At 52.2% G+C, this 18,345-nt stretch overlaps 2 protein-coding genes across 6 annotated transcripts in view; one reads left to right on the top strand and one right to left on the bottom strand.

Moving 5' to 3' along the window:
* Positions 1–513: 513 nt before the first annotated feature.
* Spaca9 (sperm acrosome associated 9) lies at positions 514–9,449 on the bottom strand. 3 transcript variants are annotated; one of them, XM_006983365.4, is made up of 5 exons: positions 9,310–9,449; positions 4,420–4,596; positions 2,021–2,223; positions 1,306–1,453; positions 514–585 (listed from the first exon to the last, which is right to left on the bottom strand). In XM_006983365.4, the coding sequence occupies exons 2-5, from the start codon at positions 4,561–4,563 to the stop codon at positions 574–576; spliced, it is 507 nt and encodes a 168-aa protein (XP_006983427.1). In that variant the 5' UTR covers positions 4,564–4,596; positions 9,310–9,449; the 3' UTR covers positions 514–573. The 3 variants fall into 3 exon arrangements, with proteins under 3 accessions (XP_006983427.1, XP_042130969.1, XP_015857356.1); XM_042275035.2 differs by lacking the exon at positions 514–585 and adding an exon at positions 8,082–8,177 and having other exon boundaries at positions 1,061–1,453; positions 9,310–9,448; XM_016001870.3 differs by lacking the exon at positions 514–585 and having other exon boundaries at positions 1,061–1,453.
* Positions 9,450–9,918: 469 nt separating this feature from the next.
* The window catches only part of Ak8 (adenylate kinase 8), a 130,925-nt gene continuing 122,498 nt past the window's right edge, over positions 9,919–18,345 (top strand). For all 3 annotated transcript variants that reach the window (XM_076569124.1, XM_006983366.4, XM_076569123.1), the window contains exons 1-2: positions 9,919–10,088; positions 12,725–12,809. In XM_076569124.1, the coding sequence (XP_076425239.1) occupies positions 10,005–10,088; positions 12,725–12,809 (169 nt within the window). In that variant the 5' untranslated portion in view covers positions 9,919–10,004. The remainder of the gene's footprint in view (positions 10,089–12,724; positions 12,810–18,345) is intronic.

Here is an 18,345-nt window from a genome sequence, read left to right as displayed (position 1 = left end):
ACCTACACCCAGATGCCCCCTCTGCCCTTCAGGTATTGGGCAGAAGTGGGAGATAACCTTTACATAATTTTGAGATTCTTCCCCCACCTAGTCCCTACCACTTGGCCTGGGCCTTAGTCGGGTAAGCAGGGTTCAAGCTGCATAGTGGTGCCTCAGCCAGCCCATGTCTGGAATTCCTTCACTGCCCATCTTAACCTCAGGAAGCTGTTGGAAAACTCAGGAGTTGTCTGAATAGGTCTCTTGCCAGACAAGGAATTCACTCTTGGAGAAGCCTGCAGGTTGGCCCGCTGTGGCCTAAGCCACTTAGAGGCAGCCCACTCTAAAGGGAAGCACTCAGTTTGGCTGCAGAGGTCTCTGGTGCTGTCCAAGAGGGGCTTTGCCTGTGTGGCCACCACCCAGTGTCCTCTGATGTCTTAAAAGTACAGGGTTTTTTGTTTGTTTGTTTGTTTGTTTGTTTGTTTGGTTAGTTGGTTGGTTTTTGGACAGGTAAATCCCAGAAAACCAAGTCAGGCAGAGAAGTGGTAGAACACTTTATTCTTGAATGTCTCCCCCCAAGGAAGCACAATACAGAAGCTAAGTCGTCCCCTGTGAAGGGAAAAACCAACAGTCAGAGCTCACTTCTGGCGGGCAGAGAAGCCAGGAGTATACATTTAGTGTGGTTAGACTAGACTGCTACAGGGACCAGGCCATTGTCTTGCTCAAGAGCCACAAATTCTGACTTCTGCCATGCTCTCGCGCTCCCAACTAAGGAGAGCATTCATCCCTTGGTTTGGTCCAGGGAACTGAACACAGGTGAGTTCAGCCTCCTGATCCCTACTTCCTGACTTGTTCATGAGACACCTTGCAGCTCATCTCCGTCTTGCCCTTGTCAAGACAAGGAGCTAAGTTGCTCCAGTTGCTCACTACAGAGCCAGAGGCCACAGCATGGGCAGGAGGCCTGGGCATCAGCACAGCACCCTTCCTCTGGGATACGCCCTACCAACACCACATTGTTTGGGCAGCTCCATGAGTAAGGATCCCTTTCATCAACACGGAGGTTAGAAGTGAAAAGCAAGAGAGAGAGAGGTTCTCAATTATGTATTGGCCCCCAGTAAGAATGGATGAACCGTGGAAGCCAAGGTTGACATTGAGTTACAATTTCCCACCGGGTGGTCTCCAGGGAGGGATCCGGGAGCCTTTGTCTTTCCCCCTAGATTTGAGGCTCTCTTTTGCAAGCTGCCTATAATTGTGTTTTCCTAACCATGGCTGGGCAGGTCTGATAGTGGTTGCTGCAGCGGCTCCCTGGCTACCCAGGACCTCACTCACATGCTGCAGCACTTTACGAGGAAGCTTCTCAGAATGAGCAATCCACTCTTTCATTAAGTCCAGGACTAGAGGGATAAGACTGACCACGCCTCCGTAGTGGTTCCTGGCTTCATCACAGCTGAGATGGTTCACTACATCATGCGGGTACCTGCAGGATAGTGAGCAGGTGGTGAGACCTACCTCATGGACAGCAGGTCACCCTGGGAGGTGTGAGAACTAGACACACATAACGTCAGGCTCCATCCCTATGTGTTCTGATTGAGAAGGTTCAAGGCCAAGAGCCCCAGGTACGTCTGGTGTAGGTAGCAAGAGCTCTCAACCACCAGGACTAGGGGCTGGAGAACCTCCTATCACCTTTGTAAAATAGTAGCTACCTACAGCCCTTCTTGCCCTAACATCTAGACTCCTAGAAATGGATTATGAAACTTTGGATTCTTTGGGGTCACCATGGAACTTCAGGGGATATAACTCAGGTGTCCCACTTCTGTAGCCACTTCCTCCCTAGTCTGGTTCTAAGTCCTAGGAGACATTTTTTAGTTCTCCTATGTCTGACCCAGTTTTAGATCAGGTTAATTAGGTCAGTCATTCTAGGTGGTAGCTGGAGCCTAGGACTGGTATAGACTAGAGGCTATGACCTGTGCCAGCAGGGGAGAGCCAGCTCACAGGTTCCTGTCCTCTCAACACTCTGCCCCATGTCCACCCATGAGGGACTTACTTTGCTCTGAGGCTGCTCAGGTCATTGCTTTGGCTAACCAGAGTTTTGCATTTCTCGAGAAGGTTGTTGGTGACGGGGGTGCCGGAGTGCAGGGCCTCAAAGTGCTGGCAGAGCTTGTTGAGCTCTGAGCAGATGTCCAGGAACATGAACAGAATTCTCCGGTCTGTAGAGTTGTTGCAATAGTGTTCCATGTAGCTCTGCACCTGCAGGGGCCAGCGTGTCAGGAGCTGGGTCTGGAAAGATGGGACACACACACACACACACACACACACACACACACACACACACACACACACACACACACACACACACACTGCCCCAGGCCTCCCTCCATCACAAGCTTGATGGCAGACATGGAGCATTTGAATATACAGATCAGGACATACAGCTAATGTTTGTGTTCCAAGCACCATTTCATTTTGCAAAAATACTTTCCTAAGTCTGGTCTCCCTCCCTCATCACCTAAGCTCTCCACACTAGGTCTCGGCCTTTTTGAATTCTCATTTTACATACTCCCTAAATGCTAGAGGTTCAGACATGAGAAATGACCTGCTTGGGTGCCAACACAAGTGGCCTGACTGATTGGCCTCTTCACACAGTGCCCTGGTCTCCACCACCCTGCTTATCCAAACCACTGAGGAAGAAACAAGAATCCTTCAGGCTGGTTGTACTGCACTTTGGAGTTAGAAAAAGTCTGCTACAGGCCTGACTGGAATGACTATCTGCATGAAGACAGTGCAGTATGATACCCCAACCTGGATTGGGAGGCCATCCCAGTGTGTGGGTGGTGGGTAGGTGGGTGGGTGGGTGGGTGGGACACAGTTCATATCAGACTTCCTATACTGAGTAAACTTTAAACCTCCCTGTAACTGCATAGTTAACATGCTGAGAACACCAATTCTCTGTCCTGCTTCCCAAGGCTTCCTTGGGTAGGGGTAGGGAACCCCTCTATGGGTCTTTTGCCAGTTACTTGGCACTTTGCATCTAAGCACAGGCAAGGTGATATGGCTGGCCTGACGCTAAGGAAGAACTGCCTCAGCTACAGGACTGAGTAATGGATTCAGTCGTTTCACAGCCAGCTGCTACTCTCCATGGAATGATAAAAGGAGGGCACCTCTGCTTCCTCCAGTGCTCCAAACTGTCTCTGTCTAGACAGGGCTACCATGTTTCTAAGTGATCTGAAGAGATTCCTCCCTCGCCTGTAAGGTAGAGGCTTCCAACACATACCTGTCCAGGTACCTGGGGTGGGGGACTGCATCAAGGTGTGACCACAACAGAGTGGCCTCCTTGGATGTGTGAGGGGGGCTTTGAGGGTAGACAGGTCTGAGAGCACCTCTTCTGAACCTAAGGTGGGAAGCCCTATCAAGCAGGTGCTTAGGAAGTGGGACTCGGGCCACTATTAGAGACTGAAAACCTGTCCCATGCCCTTGGAAGGCTGAGCTGCTGGGGGAGTGTAACCAGCTGCCCTTCCAGTAGTTCAGGGCATGAACATGGACCAGTGGACCACTATGATAGATGGCTGGGTGTGGATGCAGGTTGCATGGTGCATTTTCTTCATGTGGTCAGCATTTTTTTCAAGTGAAAACCACAAATTTTCACAAAATTTAGAAAAAGCAATTGACCAGATGCCTCTGGTAAAGGTTGCTTGTTTTCTGTGGTCTCGTTTCTCCCGGGTACTTTGAGCCTGGACCATGCCCATCCCCAGGCCCTTTAACAGGCATCCCTCAGGGGGGCTTGACTTCTTTGCGGCAGCTTCTTTCTTAGTTCTGGGATCCACTTGTGTATATGTTCCTAGCTGCCCAGTGGCCATGGCCCCTAACTTCCTGGAAGGCCTCCAGCCCCCACTGAGTAAACTTGAACAATAGCTCACCTTTAAAGAAACAGGTTAAATAAAAGTATCTGCGAAGCCCCCATCAGTGAGCTGGGCCAGGCGCCACTGTGGGGCAGAACCTTTTGAGAAGGACCATTATCGACCTGCTCACCAACAAATCCCCAGAGCTCAGCCTAGGGCTCACAAGTGACACTATACACTTGAGTGCTTAGTGTGGGCCAAGAGTTTTCCATGGACGCTTTCATTAGATGTGCCTTCCTGGTGGGGAAACTGAGGTTAGTGAGATATGCTCACCAGCCCAAGGCTACAGGGTGGCCAAGCTGGCTGAGTCTTGAGCCCATATTTTAGTCACCACTCCATATCTGGTAGGTGCCGATGACTGAGGGACTGTTTTCCATCAGTTAGAATCTGAGTCGGCACAGAAACTAACCAACCCGCCATTCTCCTCTCTAGGGCCCCACTGCTGCATGTTTGGGTGAGGGGACTGGGCTGGGAAGAACACCCTACCCCGCCCTGCACCCCCGCCCTGCACACCCCCACCCCCCACCCCCCGCTGGTCAGGCCTCACCTGTCCAATGCTGGAGATGGGCCGGATTTTGTCATGAGCATTCTCCCGGCAGTGCTCTAGCGCTGCGATGAAGGTGAACTGTTGCTGTTGGAAGAGCTTGTACTTCTGCTCGATGCTGCGGAGGGTCTCTTTCACCTCGTTCATTATCGTCCTTGGGTCTCACAGGACAGGAAGGGTCTATTGGGAGGAAGAAGAGAGCCCTGAAGCCCCAGGGATCAGAATCTCCATCCAGCTTTGGAGGGAAGCGTCCTCCCGAAGCAATGCGCCCCTACTTTGTGGGAAAGGAAGCAGGTCTTGGAAGCCGTGTGCTTGTTCTAGGTCCTTCAAGTTGTCCACCACTGCACCAAAGTCTGACCTTGTCTATTTACCCTTACAGGACACAGTCTGCCATGAGCTGTGGCTTCCTTCACCTAGGGACAGTTTCTCTGGTCCTCAGTGTCTCTAGATCATAGGGTCTTTCCTCATACATGTGCACACTGTCTCAAGTGTATGTGCACACACGGCACCTGGGACCTCATCTGTGGCAGAACCTGGGACTCAGGGACATGACAAGACCCCAAACCAGCAATATGTCAGTTTTTTAAAAAAAAAATTGTCTACCACAGTGAAGTTGGTGAGAGTCTGGGAATTCTTCCTGTGAGCTAAGCCAGAGAGTCAGTGCTTGGGTGTTCAGTGTGACTCTCTATGTCTGTCTCTGTGGCCTTGGGGCAGGAGCCATAGCCTCGGGTTTGCAGGTTTCCAGGACAGGTATAGGTGCAGACTCCTCCCCTGTCTTATGTTAATTACCACATTATCTGATCAGTAAAGCCATCTGCAGGGAGTACATCCCAGGGGCCATCATTGATGTGATGGTGGCTGTCCTCAAGCACTGAGAATCCCCCATGAGCAGAGAGGGCAGCAGGTGCCCTATTCCATGCTGTTATGGTTTACCAAACTGACCTTGGGCAAAATGCTTATACTCTTTAGGGAATGTCAGAGCTAGAAGGGACCTCAGCAGCCCAGACCCTGTAATGTCCAGGGGGTATATGGAGACCTGGAGATAAGGGAGTCCCAGCGAATGTGTGCCATAGACCCCTGGGTCCCAGGTTTCCTGATGCCTGAACACACCCTCACTGCCCCACATCCCTCTGCCCCTCCCCCAGTGCACACAGAGCCCAGGTTCCAGCATGCCAGCCTGTGTCACTGAGCCAAGGCCATTCCAAGATGCTGGAAGCAGAGGGGGCACACACACAAGGTCAAGTGTAAGGAAGGCAGCTCCCTAGTGAGGACAGGGTGGAGCTGGGAAGGCAGCTGTGTGGTAAAAATCAATGGCAGTAGTGGGGTGTAAGAACTGAGAACAGACCAGAGTACGGTCCCTAGGGACGCTGGCCTGCAAATCAGAGAGCTCGGGGATGACTGCAGGGGAGGCCTTTTAGAGACCCAGGGTTGTCCCAAAGTCAACCCCCTTAACCCAAGTGGGTGCCTTGTGCAAATTTAATAGAGCATGCGCCGCGTCTGCCAACAGCTGGGAGTAGCTGTAGCCCTGGGTGGCCTGGTGCAGATCAGCCCCCTGGAGGCAGGGCAGCCCCTTCCTCCCTCCAGGCCTTCCTGAACTCAGCCTTCTGCCTGCTGTGGACAGGGTGAGTATGGGGCTGAGATTATTGTTTATCGGGCATCTGCCATGTCCTCGGCCTCTTCCCCATGGGGCAGAATAGCTCACTTGGGCATAGGGGGTTTTTTCTTGTCCCTCCCCAGGATTCTGACTCACCAGGGAGGGTTGAAGGTGATGGGGAAAAGACAACCTTTAAGGACCGAGTGCCAAAAAAACTCAGCATCCATTCAAGAGAGAAAAGAAATACTTAAAAAGAAAGTTCCCAAGAATAAAAGAACAAAATTTTAGAGAAATACTGTGCTTTTCCCCTACCAGAGCCTGTGGTAAAAAGAAAAATCTGTAACAATAAGCCTGTCTTTATGAAGTGTGGATAGTTTATTCTAAAAGGATTTTTGCCATTTGTTTTGAATTTTGAAGAACATGGCATTAACGTATCTATCTTGACTGTTGAGATTCAGGGCCCCTAGTGTTCCATTCACAGATGAGTGTCCCATCCTGCTCCAGCTCAGAGCTTACAAATGACTCAAGTTATAACCTAGGAAAGTCAGAGAGACCTGGTGGTGGGTGTCCAGGGAGACGGAGAGTGTGTCTCATTAGCCTGCTCTCTGCCCATGCTGCTCAGTGTTGTGGTTGGCAAGAGTCAAGGCTGTTCTGCAACCACGGGTCCTGGGTTCAGATCCCGTTCCACCCTGACTACCAACCTCAGGTGACAATAGTCTCTGAGCTTGTACCCTAACATACAGGAGATAGCAGCAGCCACCCAGCCTTGGGGTTGGCACGCCCTGAGATGACAGGTGTAAGGAAAGTGGAGACCTCAGAGCTACCATGATTACCCAGCATGCAGGTGATGTGGGACTGCCACAACAGGTGTGGTGAGTACCTAAAGGGAAGTGAGGGCTGCCGGGAGCTCATCCTTCTTGGTGGAGGGGTTAAACTCTAAGCTTGAAAAGAAGGGGTGTAGGTGGGCAGTGTACTTGGCTAAGGGGCAAGGATGTAAGACAGGGCCAAGGGACCCCTAGGTCAAGGTGGATATTCAAAACTGCTGAAGGCATCTAAGCTGGAGGGTGGGATGAACACCACATTCGGTCCTTCCGTCCCTGTACCAGATACAGTCTAGTGCTGGGCTCTACAGAAATGGGCATGGTATATGAGGCCCTGCCCTGGATGAACTCTGCTGGCGGGGGAAGAGGTCAGGAGAGCGCTCAGCGTGTGGCAGGGTGGACACTTGGGAGCCAGGGCCGTGCGGTCTGCCAGACACTGGTCTGACATGAGAACAGCCTCTCCCCCAACAGTGTTGTAGGGAAGCCCTGGGCATTCGTCATCTCTATCCCTGGCCACAGTTTAGGACAAGCGACCACAATGATCACATAGGATGGTCAGAGGATGAAACTGAAACCACACAGGAGGAGGGCAAGCCAGGATCTGTCACATCCTGGCTTGGCTTCTCAGTCTGGCTCTTCGATTAGACCCCTCCCTTCTCATGTTCTCTAGAGACAAGATGGCAGGCATCGGGTTGGCTGTGGCTGCTGGGGAACAGGTGGGATCTGAAAAGTTACCCAACCACTTCTAGGGGCCCCCACTAGCTAGACTCTGGGTCTCACTTCCACTCCTATCCCAGAGCAATCATGGGGCTATCTCCTGTGTGTTCAGCTCCCCCGCCGCCCTCTCTGGGCGTCTGGGTTCTCCCAGGAGACGGTGCTAACTGGCTTGCTGTGGCCCCATGAGCCCCCTAGAGCAAATCTGGCTCAGTTCTTGATCCTAGCAACTTGTGACACACACACGTCAGGGATGTCACAAAAGGGGCTGTAACAAGCTATCCAAAGTGATTGTCCCTTGAACACAAGCCTCTGCAGCCAAATTAGAGCGGATGAAAGACCTGAATGCAGGCGCTTCTCTCTCTGGGGGGAGGAGGGAGGAAAAAGTGATTACCCCATAGGTTTTAGGCTTTAATTGATTTGTATTTTTCCAGGCTGCTAAAGAAGATTAGATCATGGTATGAAAAGTGCCTAGGGCTGAAAATAAATGAGGAGAAAGGAAACCACTTCAGAAATGTCCAGGAAGCACACCGCACCTCCCCAGTGCAGGCTGCAGCTTGGCTCCTGTATTCTTTGTCGAGGAGGCGGCTTCTTTGCTCCCCGGCTGACAAGTCTACCAATGCCTGAGGCCTCTGAGGAAGCAATTGTGGGGACAGAGGGCAAGTGTCACAATCCCAGGCCAGGACACCTGCTGCCAGCCTTGGGGCTGCCTCTGATTTCAGCCACGGCCCTCGGCAAGACTTTCCCCTTTGCTAGGTCTCAGTCTCTGTTTCTGCCCAAGGAGTGAGTTTGGATCAAAACTCTTCAAGCTATTGAAACTCTGTCCTCTGCCCAGCAGCTGGTGAGAAAAGAGATCCAGAAAGAGGAAACGACTTGCCCAAAGTCACCCAGTTAACTCCTCTGCCCTGTCTAATTCTTCAGATTCTCTGTATTCTGAGAAGAAAGGTTCTCATTTGACTATGCCTAGTGCTGCGGCCTCAGGAACCTCTGCAAGCAAACCTGTTATTGACCTATATAAACAGATGAACTACCGGCGTTGGAGATGGCTCAGTTGTTAAGAGCACTTGTTAAGAGAACCTGAGTTTAGTTCCCAGCACCCAGATCTATTGGCTCACTGCCTATAACTCCAGCTCTAGGGGTCCAAACACCCTTTTCTGGCCTCTGCTCTTCCTCTGTCCTACCTTATACACATAAATAAAAATAAAACTTGTAGCTGGGTAGTCGGGTGGTGGTGACGCAGGCCTTTACTCCCAGCACTCAGGAGGCAGAGCCAGGCAGATCTCTGTGAGTTCGAGGCCAGCCTGGTATACAGAGTGAGATCCAGGATAGGCACCAAAACTACACAGAGAAACCCTGTCTTGAAAAACCAACCAACCAACCAACCAACAAACAACAAAACTTTGAAGAGGAGGGCTACTGCTGTCCAAAGGTTAAATGGATACCACTATGGACAGTGGCCCACAGTGCCCACTTTCGAAGTCGTGGGAGTAATGCTTGAGCTGCCCCAACTGCTCAGTGTGGAAACTGAGGTCCACAAATTTGTCTAGTTCACAGTGTACATCCGGACACACCCAGCACTTGGACTTTGGGCTATCCCTGTAGGCTGTGCCTGCCTCCCTCCCTCTTGGTGAGTACTCTGCCACACTTGCCCATTCCAACAGCAGCGAGCTCTCCTCCCCTAGGCCAGAACACCTCTGCCTCTTCCCCCACCACTCCCCAAGTGTTTTCGATTCAGCTCTTGGGCGGTGCCCCAGCCCCCTTTACCCTGGTTTGACTCGGACTGGCCTTCGCCTCACAGAGTGCCCAGAAGCTTGGAGTGCCTCCGTGGGTGTGTGGGCCCCGAAGGGCAGGAAGGCCCTCCTCAGGTCTCGGGAAGCGGGAGTGGGCGGGGTCGAGGCCTCAGAGACCTGGCGGTCCTGGCCGATTGTGACCACAGGTGCCATGGCAATCAGGTCACATGGCCCGGCTGCCTAAACCAAGGAGATCCGCCCAGGTTCCGGCTGATCCCAGCTGCAGGTGACTTTCGCTCTTGCTGACGCCGGACCCACATCTGCTTAGCGTCTTTCCTTTAAAGACGGGGAAACTGAGGTCCGTGGAGCAGAGTCAGGCTTGACACCTAAGCTTCCATTATCACACGATGGCTGCACCAGAAGCAGGTTTCTGGGAGAGGGCCTGGGGATCCAGAGCTATGGACCCTGGGGGCATCCTGAGGTGCTTGCGCTGTGATCCCCACGGGCATCCTGAAGTCCTTGCGCTGTGGCCCCTCGGGATGTCCTGGGGTTTTGTGCTGAGGCCCGTCGGGGGCCCCTCTGCCCTGGGGAGGGAGAGCCTACTGCGATCCTTTCTGAGATGGATGGAACGGTGGAGCCAGGACATGCCCCAGCAGAGGCGCGCACCGATGACGCACAGCCTGGCGTCCTAGCAACGCGGTTACTAGGGAACGGCAAGCAGTCCGAGACATGGACGCGACTACTGCCCCGCACCTCATCCTCCCGGAAATGCCTCAGTACGGGGAGGACAACCATATCTTCGAAATGATGCAGGTGTGACCAGGTGGCCGGGCGCCCGAGGGTGGGAAGTGAGGCACAGGACCGCAGGAGCCAGGCTGGCAGCATGGCCTGGGGGGTAGTTTCTCTCCTCAGTTTCCCCACCAGTGAAATCCCGCGGTAGTCTCCAAGGCCTCGTCTGGAATTGTAGTGGCCGAGCCTTGAGTCTTACCTAAGCTGGGCCCTTGCAGCCCTAACAAGGTAGGATCAGCCACCTGACTTCAATAGATCCTTTCAGGAGACAAGCAACAGTGAAAAACAGAAAGGTTTGTTCCATATGACCAGATTGGGAAGAGGAGCACATAAAAGTCTGATGATCCCCCCACTCCCAGATCCAGTTTTGGGGTCCAAACATGAGGTTTGAATTTAGAGGGCAAGAGGTGCGCATAACTAAGCAGGCCCAGTCAAGTGTGGTCCTACCCACTTCCTGACCCGCCTTAGTCTCGGCTCCATTCTCCCTTGCAAGTTGGTCTGACAAGTTTTAAGAACTCCGTGGAACCTCCTTTGTCTGGCACCAAGCTTCAGCCTGTTCCTTCGCCCAGCATGAGGTTCTGTGGGAAAGTCCAATGTCTCAGTGTCCACTGTCTCAGCTGTCAGTCAAGGGGAGGAGACGTGGGTTTTACCTCACTAGAATGTTCGTTCCTGTTGGGACCAAGGTCAAGATGACCTCCCTAACCGGGTGGCTTCTTCTAAGGTGGTGTATTTTCTACTTAACCTCCATCTTCAGAACTGGCCTTTCCAAAGCCCCCAGCCCTCATCCTGGCTCCCAGCCTGTCCTGGTTCCCACCCCCCTATGGCCTTAGGCAAAGCTTGCCCCAGCTCTGTGGTCCAGTCTTCCACTTGTACTCCCCACAGGTACAAAAGGCTTTTAGCAGCTGGACTGATAAGCTCTTAGCCTCTCAATGATTCTGGGGGCCAAGGGTAAACTAGGCTCAGTTTCCAGTACCCTATTCTGCCATTTGATGTGTTGAAGCCCCCCAAAACAGAACCATGGTGCGTCATGAGCCTAGGCCAAGGAACCTGAGTTTCCAGCAAACATGCTTCCTTTGGAAAGTGGTAGTGGTAGGGGAGACAGAGAGTGGCCAGTCACAAATAAACCAGCTAAGTTGGGGGACAGGGAGGAGGGGATTGGTGATCCTGGCCTGTTTTCTAGCTGGGTTGATGGAGCAATCACCAAGAAAGCTTTAAGCTCATTTGGGTAGTGTCTCTACTGTTTTGATGATTTCCTTAAAAACCAGCAACACAAAAGCATTTTATTTTCAAATAATGTTAGGCTTAGGAAGTTATAAAAATGGTATTTTTTAAAAAGATTTATTTATTTATTATGTATACAGCATGTATGACTGCAGGCCAGAAGAGGGCACCAGATGTCATTACAGATGGTTGTGAGCCACCATGTGGTTGCTGGGAATTGAACTCAGGACCTCTGGAAGAGCAGCCAGTGCTCTTGACCTCTGAGCCATCTCTCCAGGCCAAAAATGGTATTCTTCAATGTCTACCCTTTAGCCATCTAACATGGGTATTGTCAAAACCGTGAGACAGAAGTAGGCCCTGGATCCTGTCCCCTTTCACCTGCCCTTGGATTTCTGTGGTAGCATGTGTGACTGTGAAATTTTATCAGATGTCTGTGAATCTTATGGGATTCACAGATCCACTGCTGTTCACCCACATTGACACCATTCCCAGAATTCAGTTCACTGTCACAGACTCGGCTTCTTTTTCTCTTGTCCGGAGACATACTCTTGGCATTACCAACCCAGAGCATGTAGTTTTGGGTTGCGCTATCTATGCAGCATCTTAGCCAAGACACATGCAGCAACATACCCAAGCCCAGAGTGAGCCCAGCTGTGCCACTGAACCCAGGTAGGAGGCGGGGGAAGGAGAGCCGAGGCCCCAAGAAGGGACGGGACGGGACGTGCTGGTGAGGTCCAGAGTGCGCTGGACCAGGACTTCCCATTGGTGCTTTTGACCTGCATGCTTTCTGTCCTCATAGGCCGGAGCCCCTCCCTACCCGCCCTGCAGTCCAGCTCCTGTCAGCTCTCCAGTTCCCGGGTGTGACACCCTGAGAATTGTTTCCCTTGATGTGTTTGCTCAGTTGGGCTAAACAGCCAGTTTTCAAGACTTTAGATATTTGGCCGATGAGCATTCTGTCCCATAGTGGAGAGTCCCGGGCAGCAGGAATGGCTTCGGCCCCCAGCTAACATCTGCACCGGCACCTGCTGTAACTGTGCAGGCAGAGAGGACCACAGAACCCACGGAGTGGTCGCGCAGGGATGAGGCGAGGCAGGGGACACAGGCTCACATGGCAGCCTGGGCAGGAGCGTAGGGCGGCAGGGATTTACCTGGGTGCACTGAGATCTGATGACCAAGCAGCCAGATCGAGGGTCAGGAAGCATTCTATGTGGAAGGCCAGCATTCACTAAGGTCCTGCAACAGGGCATCAGTGCACAGTGCAGGACCAAGGGCAGGCTTGTGTGGCAAGCACAAAGGGAGAATGAGGGGGAGGTGCTGGCTGCTTGGACTTCCTCAGGCCTCTGCCCCCAGCGACCCCAGCAGATGCCTCAATAGGTGATCTCCATGGCAACCAGGGGCCCTGCAGGTGTTAATCTCCTGATATCTGCTTGTGCTCACAGAACATGCTGGAGCAGCTCCTGATCCACCAGCCAGCAGACCCCATCTCCTTCATGATCAGTCACCTGCGCAGGAACAATGACAATGGTGAGCACTCCCTCCAACGTGTGGTAGCTGCCACCACCGTCTCCTCCAGGGACCCTACCCATCCTGGCCGCAGCCCAGAAGCCCTCTCTTCCTGTCTGTGTCTGAAGGGAGATCAGAACAGGACAGGGAGGGAGGTACTTGGACAAGTTGCAGCAGTTAATTGGAGAATGCCTTCTTTTTCTTTTTGAGCCTAACTAATAAAAATTCTCTTGCCAAGCTATTAAAATGCAAACCCCAGAATGGCCCATGTAATCAATTATTAATGCTTCCGCCTGCCCTCGCTGATGTCGCCTGTTGGGTTTAAACTCTCTGATCACTCCACTTGTCAGGTGAAGTTTGGTTTCTGGTCTACCTAGACGGGCGAGCACTTGGACTTTTTTCCAAGGGTCTCATTATCAGTACCTGCTAATGAGTGCCGAACTCCCCAGACCTCAGCCAGAGGCAGCTTGGTCAGACCCCAGGCTCAAGTGCAGATCTGGGAAGAGAATGGCCCTCCAGTAAGCAGGAGCCCTTCCTTCATCCCAGGGTGGTAGATTTGCCAAGCCGAGGGAGGACTCTTGTGGTGTCTTGGTTGGTTTGTTGATTTTCCCACTGGTCCATTAGCAGTTCTGAGGGAGCTTTATCTTACCAGTAAAGTTAGCATTCAGGGCTTGAGATGCCCCATGGTGGGATTGGGCTGCCTACAGTCCGAAATGATGCTAAATTGTCAAATAAAAGTTAGGTTTAGGTTTGAGCTGGGTGTGGTGGCTTGCGCCTTTAATCCCAATACTCAGGAGGCAGAAGCAGGCAGATTCCTGAGTTTGAAGCTGGCCTGGTGTACATAGTGAGTTCTAGGACAGCCAGGGATACACAGAGAAGCCCTGTCTTGGGGGGGGGGGAATAGGGTATCTCTTTTGTCATGGTGTCTTACCATTTAGCAACAGAAATAAAACTAGAACAATTTTTTAAAAAAAGTTTTAAAAGGTAGCCAGAGTAGGCTTCAGGCCTGCCAATGCACCAGCTCACCAGCCTTCCTCACGTGTCCTGCCTGTACCTGCACCTTGATGGACATGAGGGGCCTCTTTTAGCCCACATCTAGCATGTGGACCGCAGCAGGGAGCTCAAAGCGAACCCTGACAGTGTCCTTTTCTGAGGCTCTTCCAAGGCATGAATGGCTGAGTCTGGGTACCCCAGCACTCAGTTGAGGTTGAGACCACAGACTGGGTGGACATTGAGCTGTGATGGGGTGGGGGTGTCAGAGAACACTGTCCCTTAGAATTCCACCTGCTTCTTCCAGCCTTGCCTACCCTGCACCTGGCAATTCCCTCTGACCCTCCCTGGTTGGCTGATTGCTGTGCTGTGCGGGAGGGAGGTTCTGCATTGCCCTGTCTGCTGCTGGTGTAAATGTCCTGTCTGGGTGGCTGTGCCTCTTGGAGGGTTTTTTTTTTTTTTAGGTTTATTTTCAATTTTTGTGTATGAGTGTTTTGCCTGCATGTGTGTCTGTGCAACATGTACATGCAGTACCCACAGAGCCAGAAGAGGGCATTGAATCCCCGAGATCTGGAATTACAGATAGTTGTGAGCTACCATGTGGGTGCTGGAAACTGAACCCAGGTCCTCTGCAAAAGCAGCCAGTGCTCTTAGTGACTGAGCTCTCTCCCCAGACCCCCACTGTGGGGGAAATTTTTTGAGCTAATAACCTTCAGGCTTCCGTAAGCCTCAGGCCTGGAGTGAGAGCCTGGACCTTGAGGCCACTTCTGCCTTCTCTTCCTGTCTCAGTACTGCTGTGTGGCCTCAGGTTAGTAGTTCAGCATCAGATGCCCTGCGCCAGGGCAAGGACCTCTCAAGTCCCCATATCTTCGTTCTGGGCTGGCTGAGCGTAGCTGGTGCCTGCTGGACAGCTGTCTCCTCCCCATGTGACAATCGCTTGTGGCCACCTACCATGCATTTCCAGGGCTGTGACTTTGCAGAGATTGCTCTTTGTGGAGTTTTCTCTTTATTCCACATGGCGCCCTCTGCTGCAGGGAGTGGAGTCCAGGCCTTTGTTGGGCCACAGTCAGCCTCCCACCTCCCACAGTCATTTGGATGGGTGTCAGTTGTCAGCCTGGACGTTCTTCAGGCACCCAGACTAGGTCCCATAACCATGGCTTTAGAGGCTTAATTATCCCCAGGTCTCCACCCTGCTTCTCAGGCCTTGGTCAGCATTTGTAGGACATTTATGTCTTAGATAGGGATGTTCATAGGCTTTCATTCCCAGAAAAGCAAAGCTAACATGGGTGGAGGGAGGCCACCTTGCTGTAGTGATTTTTCTAGGGTGTCTAAGACAAGACACATGGGATCAGCTTGAGCCACGCCCCTCTGGGACCTAGCAGGGTCCCAAAACATCCAACCTGCATTCCCCTCACTCCCCTGGGCAGTAGTAAGAGTTGCTGGCCTCCTAGCCACCAGAGCCAGGAGACTACCTTCCTGCTTACTGGCAGCAGGACAAACTTGGGCACAGGGAACACTGGCCAGTGACCGACATAGGAAGAGGAACTCACCCCAGCCTGTGGGCATGCACAGGAGGGAGGGAAGGAGCCCTGCACTGGGGCTAGCAGCCCCTTTGCCTCGAGAAAAGCGTTTAGTACAAAGTGAGCGTTTACGGTGGCCCTGGGCAATATTAGCACAGGCGGTGGTGGATATAATGGAGCATTTCGCTTCTTATCAAACGCTTGTCCAGGAAAGCCTTGTATTAGAGTTCTGATACCTGAGGGGTTCCTTGTGAATTTTAAATCATGTTCATAGTTAAGCCTCAAAAGGCTCCATGGATGGAAAGGTTCTTTGATTTTCTTTGAAGTGCTTAGAGGAGTTTGATTACTCTTGGCAGTCAAGCAGCCTTTTATGACACTGTTTATAAATAATTACTCATGAGCGAGGCTGGAGTTTCAAGGTGTTAGATTTTAAGAAACCGAAATTAGTCACATAAGTGAGTACGAGAAATTGGGAGGGGAGAAGGGCCACGATGTTCCTCTTTAAAGTATTTTCTTAGGCGTGTACAATTTGGGTGCCACTTAGAGGAGCTGGGAACGGAGGGGAGGATCATTCCCCTGTAGCCCCCGCCCATGGCCCTTGCCAAGATGAACATACTAGCCAGGAGTTGGACTTAATCGCTGGATGTCCTGGTTACACGCTCAATGCGAGATGCGTCTACCTTCTTCTCAGCACTATCCCTGAACCCTGATGGGTCTGGCCGGTGGCATTCCAGGGAATGGGCAAAGCCCATGCTTAGAGCAGTGGGCACCAGAGTAGGCTCGCAGAGAAGCCCGCCGGCGTCCTGGCTCCGGCCCAGCCACTTCTCTCTGGAGTCACAGCAGTTTCCCCGACTCCTGTTCCTCCCTGCCTTTGGGGACCCTCCCTGCTGCCCCCCAAACTCTAGCCTGAACTCTGGCTCCAATCTCCCCTTCACTGGATCAAATGTCCACAAAGCCACCCCATTTCCATACGTGGGCGGCAAATGCTGCCCTGCTATGACATCTCTCACTCAGATGGAGGCCCAGAGAGGCCTTGCCCTGGCCGGGGACTCGGAGTAGGAATGGACCCCTTGCGTCCTGCCCTGAGCCCTGAGTCCTCCTTGGCATCTCCCATGCTGGAAAATGCCCTCAGCATTTACGACAGCCTTGCCGTGTGCTGCGCCTGCCCCCCCCCCCCCCATTGCAGCCCCACGAACCGCAGAGCGTCAAGGACAAAGGCCATGGCGACAGTGCCTAGAACAGCAGTGTTCTTCCCGAGACCGTTTTGCAGCCTTGCTTGGAGTGCGCTTCCTGGAAGGGTGGCCCTGGCATGGCTCCCCAGCTGTGCTGGATTCTGTGACCCTCTATCCTTTTACTAGGGCCTGTTTCGACTTGGCCACCCACGAGTCCTTAGCAGTTCCCCACAACGTTGCCTGGCAAAGGGGGAGACTTTTGTAGGTGGCAGTAATGGTGCCTCTGTGGTCACACCAAGGGCTGGCGGGTAGCTGAGGTGGCATTGCAGGTTCCCCTGGGTGGGTGGCCCTGCAGTGTTAACTTCTGTGGGAAGGTTCATGAGGATAAGACTTTGTACCTTCCCTCAGAGAGCTGGCCATTCGTTGGGACAGCAGTGCCCCTGTTTTAGGACTGGTAATGAAGCTTACTCCAGTCCCACAGTGGGACCAGGGTGTAGTCTCAAGCAGGAAGAGGCAGTAGGGCCCAGAATATCCCCCCCTGGGTGGAGGCAAGGACATCCTTGACAGGGAATGACAAGTGGTAAGTGGACGTATGTCAGCATCATCCGGGAAGAAAGGGGCTGCCCCTGGCCTCTCAGCTCAAAGGAGGGGATCATATAGGACCCCAAAGGGATTCTGTGAGCCCCAGGGCTATTAGGAAAAGCAGGAAACATCCCAGCCTTTTGGAAGAAATGTCCCTGCAGGCCCAAGGACCTAAAGGATCCTGGTAGCTCAGGCCAGACACACTGTGGTACCCAGAGTGTATGGCTCACTTTGCTAGCCTGCCTGCTGTGTGGAGCCACGTGGAACCCTGTCATGTCCCCTATCCCATCCTCCCCCATGGGGCCTGTGCTACTTGTGAGACTTTCAGAGTTGGGGGAGGGGCATCAACTCACACACTTCTCCACCCTCACCTCAGAAGTGAGAAGGCACTGGGAATTTGGGCAGAGATCTATTTGAACCCAAACAGCCTCGCAGAGTGTCCATGTGCTAGCCTCTAAACTACTGGCCTAAAGGACACTCTGTGGTTCCATCTCCGTGTCTGTCCCCAGAGTGGATAGTCATTCATGCCTCACTTCTGCACGGAGAAGAGTCCTTCCAGCTCCATGTAGGTAAGAGAGCCTCAAGAGAGTTGGGGTAGATAGTGTCCATGTGTCCTAAGGCTGGGGGGACTCACTCTGGACCAGTAAGATGGAGGTGACATCATCAAGAGACTTCCTTGGCAATCATCCATGGGCTTATGTGTCCCTCTGACCTTGTTGTGCCCCTGTCCCACCCTTTCACTGTGACAGTCTTCTGTCTCCTCCCAGTTACCAGCAGCTGCTCCATGGTGTCCCAGATGACACTCTCAGGCTTCTGCAGAACCAAGACTTCCAGAGCCAGGGCTCACAGCTACAAATAAGCTGCCAGGATTTTCAAAACTTTGCATAGAAATGCCTGCATTCGAAAACAAAGACCTACCTGCCTTGGGTTTTATAAATCTGACCCATACACTGCAGGCTTCTTTCCATTATTTTCTTCTATAAAATGACAGGGGGGGGAATACAATTTGCTAAATAAAAAGGCATAAATATATATATATATAAAAGCATCAAAGGTCGATTTACATAAAATACAACTTTATTTGAAAGAGTGTTCCCAAGACAAAGTCCCTGTTTAAAATGCTTTATGGCGTTTGAAAATCCCAATTGTTTTTGATATTCATTAGTTTGGCAAACAAGTTACTGTGTCCGTGTCCCCGCGGAGATAGAAAAATAAACCATCTCTGTGATCGCTTACCTCTCTAAACACAGAGAATGCGTTCTGGGGCGCGAGTGTCTCCCAGACTCAGGATTA

The sequence above is a fragment of the Peromyscus maniculatus genome, chromosome 4 (genome assembly GCF_049852395.1).
Source record: "Peromyscus maniculatus bairdii isolate BWxNUB_F1_BW_parent chromosome 4, HU_Pman_BW_mat_3.1, whole genome shotgun sequence".
NCBI classification, from domain to species: domain Eukaryota; kingdom Metazoa; phylum Chordata; class Mammalia; order Rodentia; family Cricetidae; genus Peromyscus; species Peromyscus maniculatus.
Note: the sequence above shows the minus strand (reverse complement) of the source record. Positions and strands in the feature narration are given on the sequence as shown.

Excerpts from the sequence above, each read along its gene's own strand:
- Spaca9 (XM_016001870.3), bottom strand. The coding sequence starts at position 4,563 with ATGAACGAGGTGAAAGAGACCCTCCGCAGCATCGAGCAGAAGTACAAG. Across the intron at positions 2,224-4,419 it reads CCATCTCCAGCATTGGACAG|GTGCAGAGCTACATGGAACA; the intron begins GTGAGGCCTGAC and ends TGGCCCCTGCAG. Across the intron at positions 1,454-2,020 it reads CTGAGCAGCCTCAGAGCAAA|GTACCCGCATGATGTAGTGA; the intron begins GTAAGTCCCTCA and ends ACTATCCTGCAG.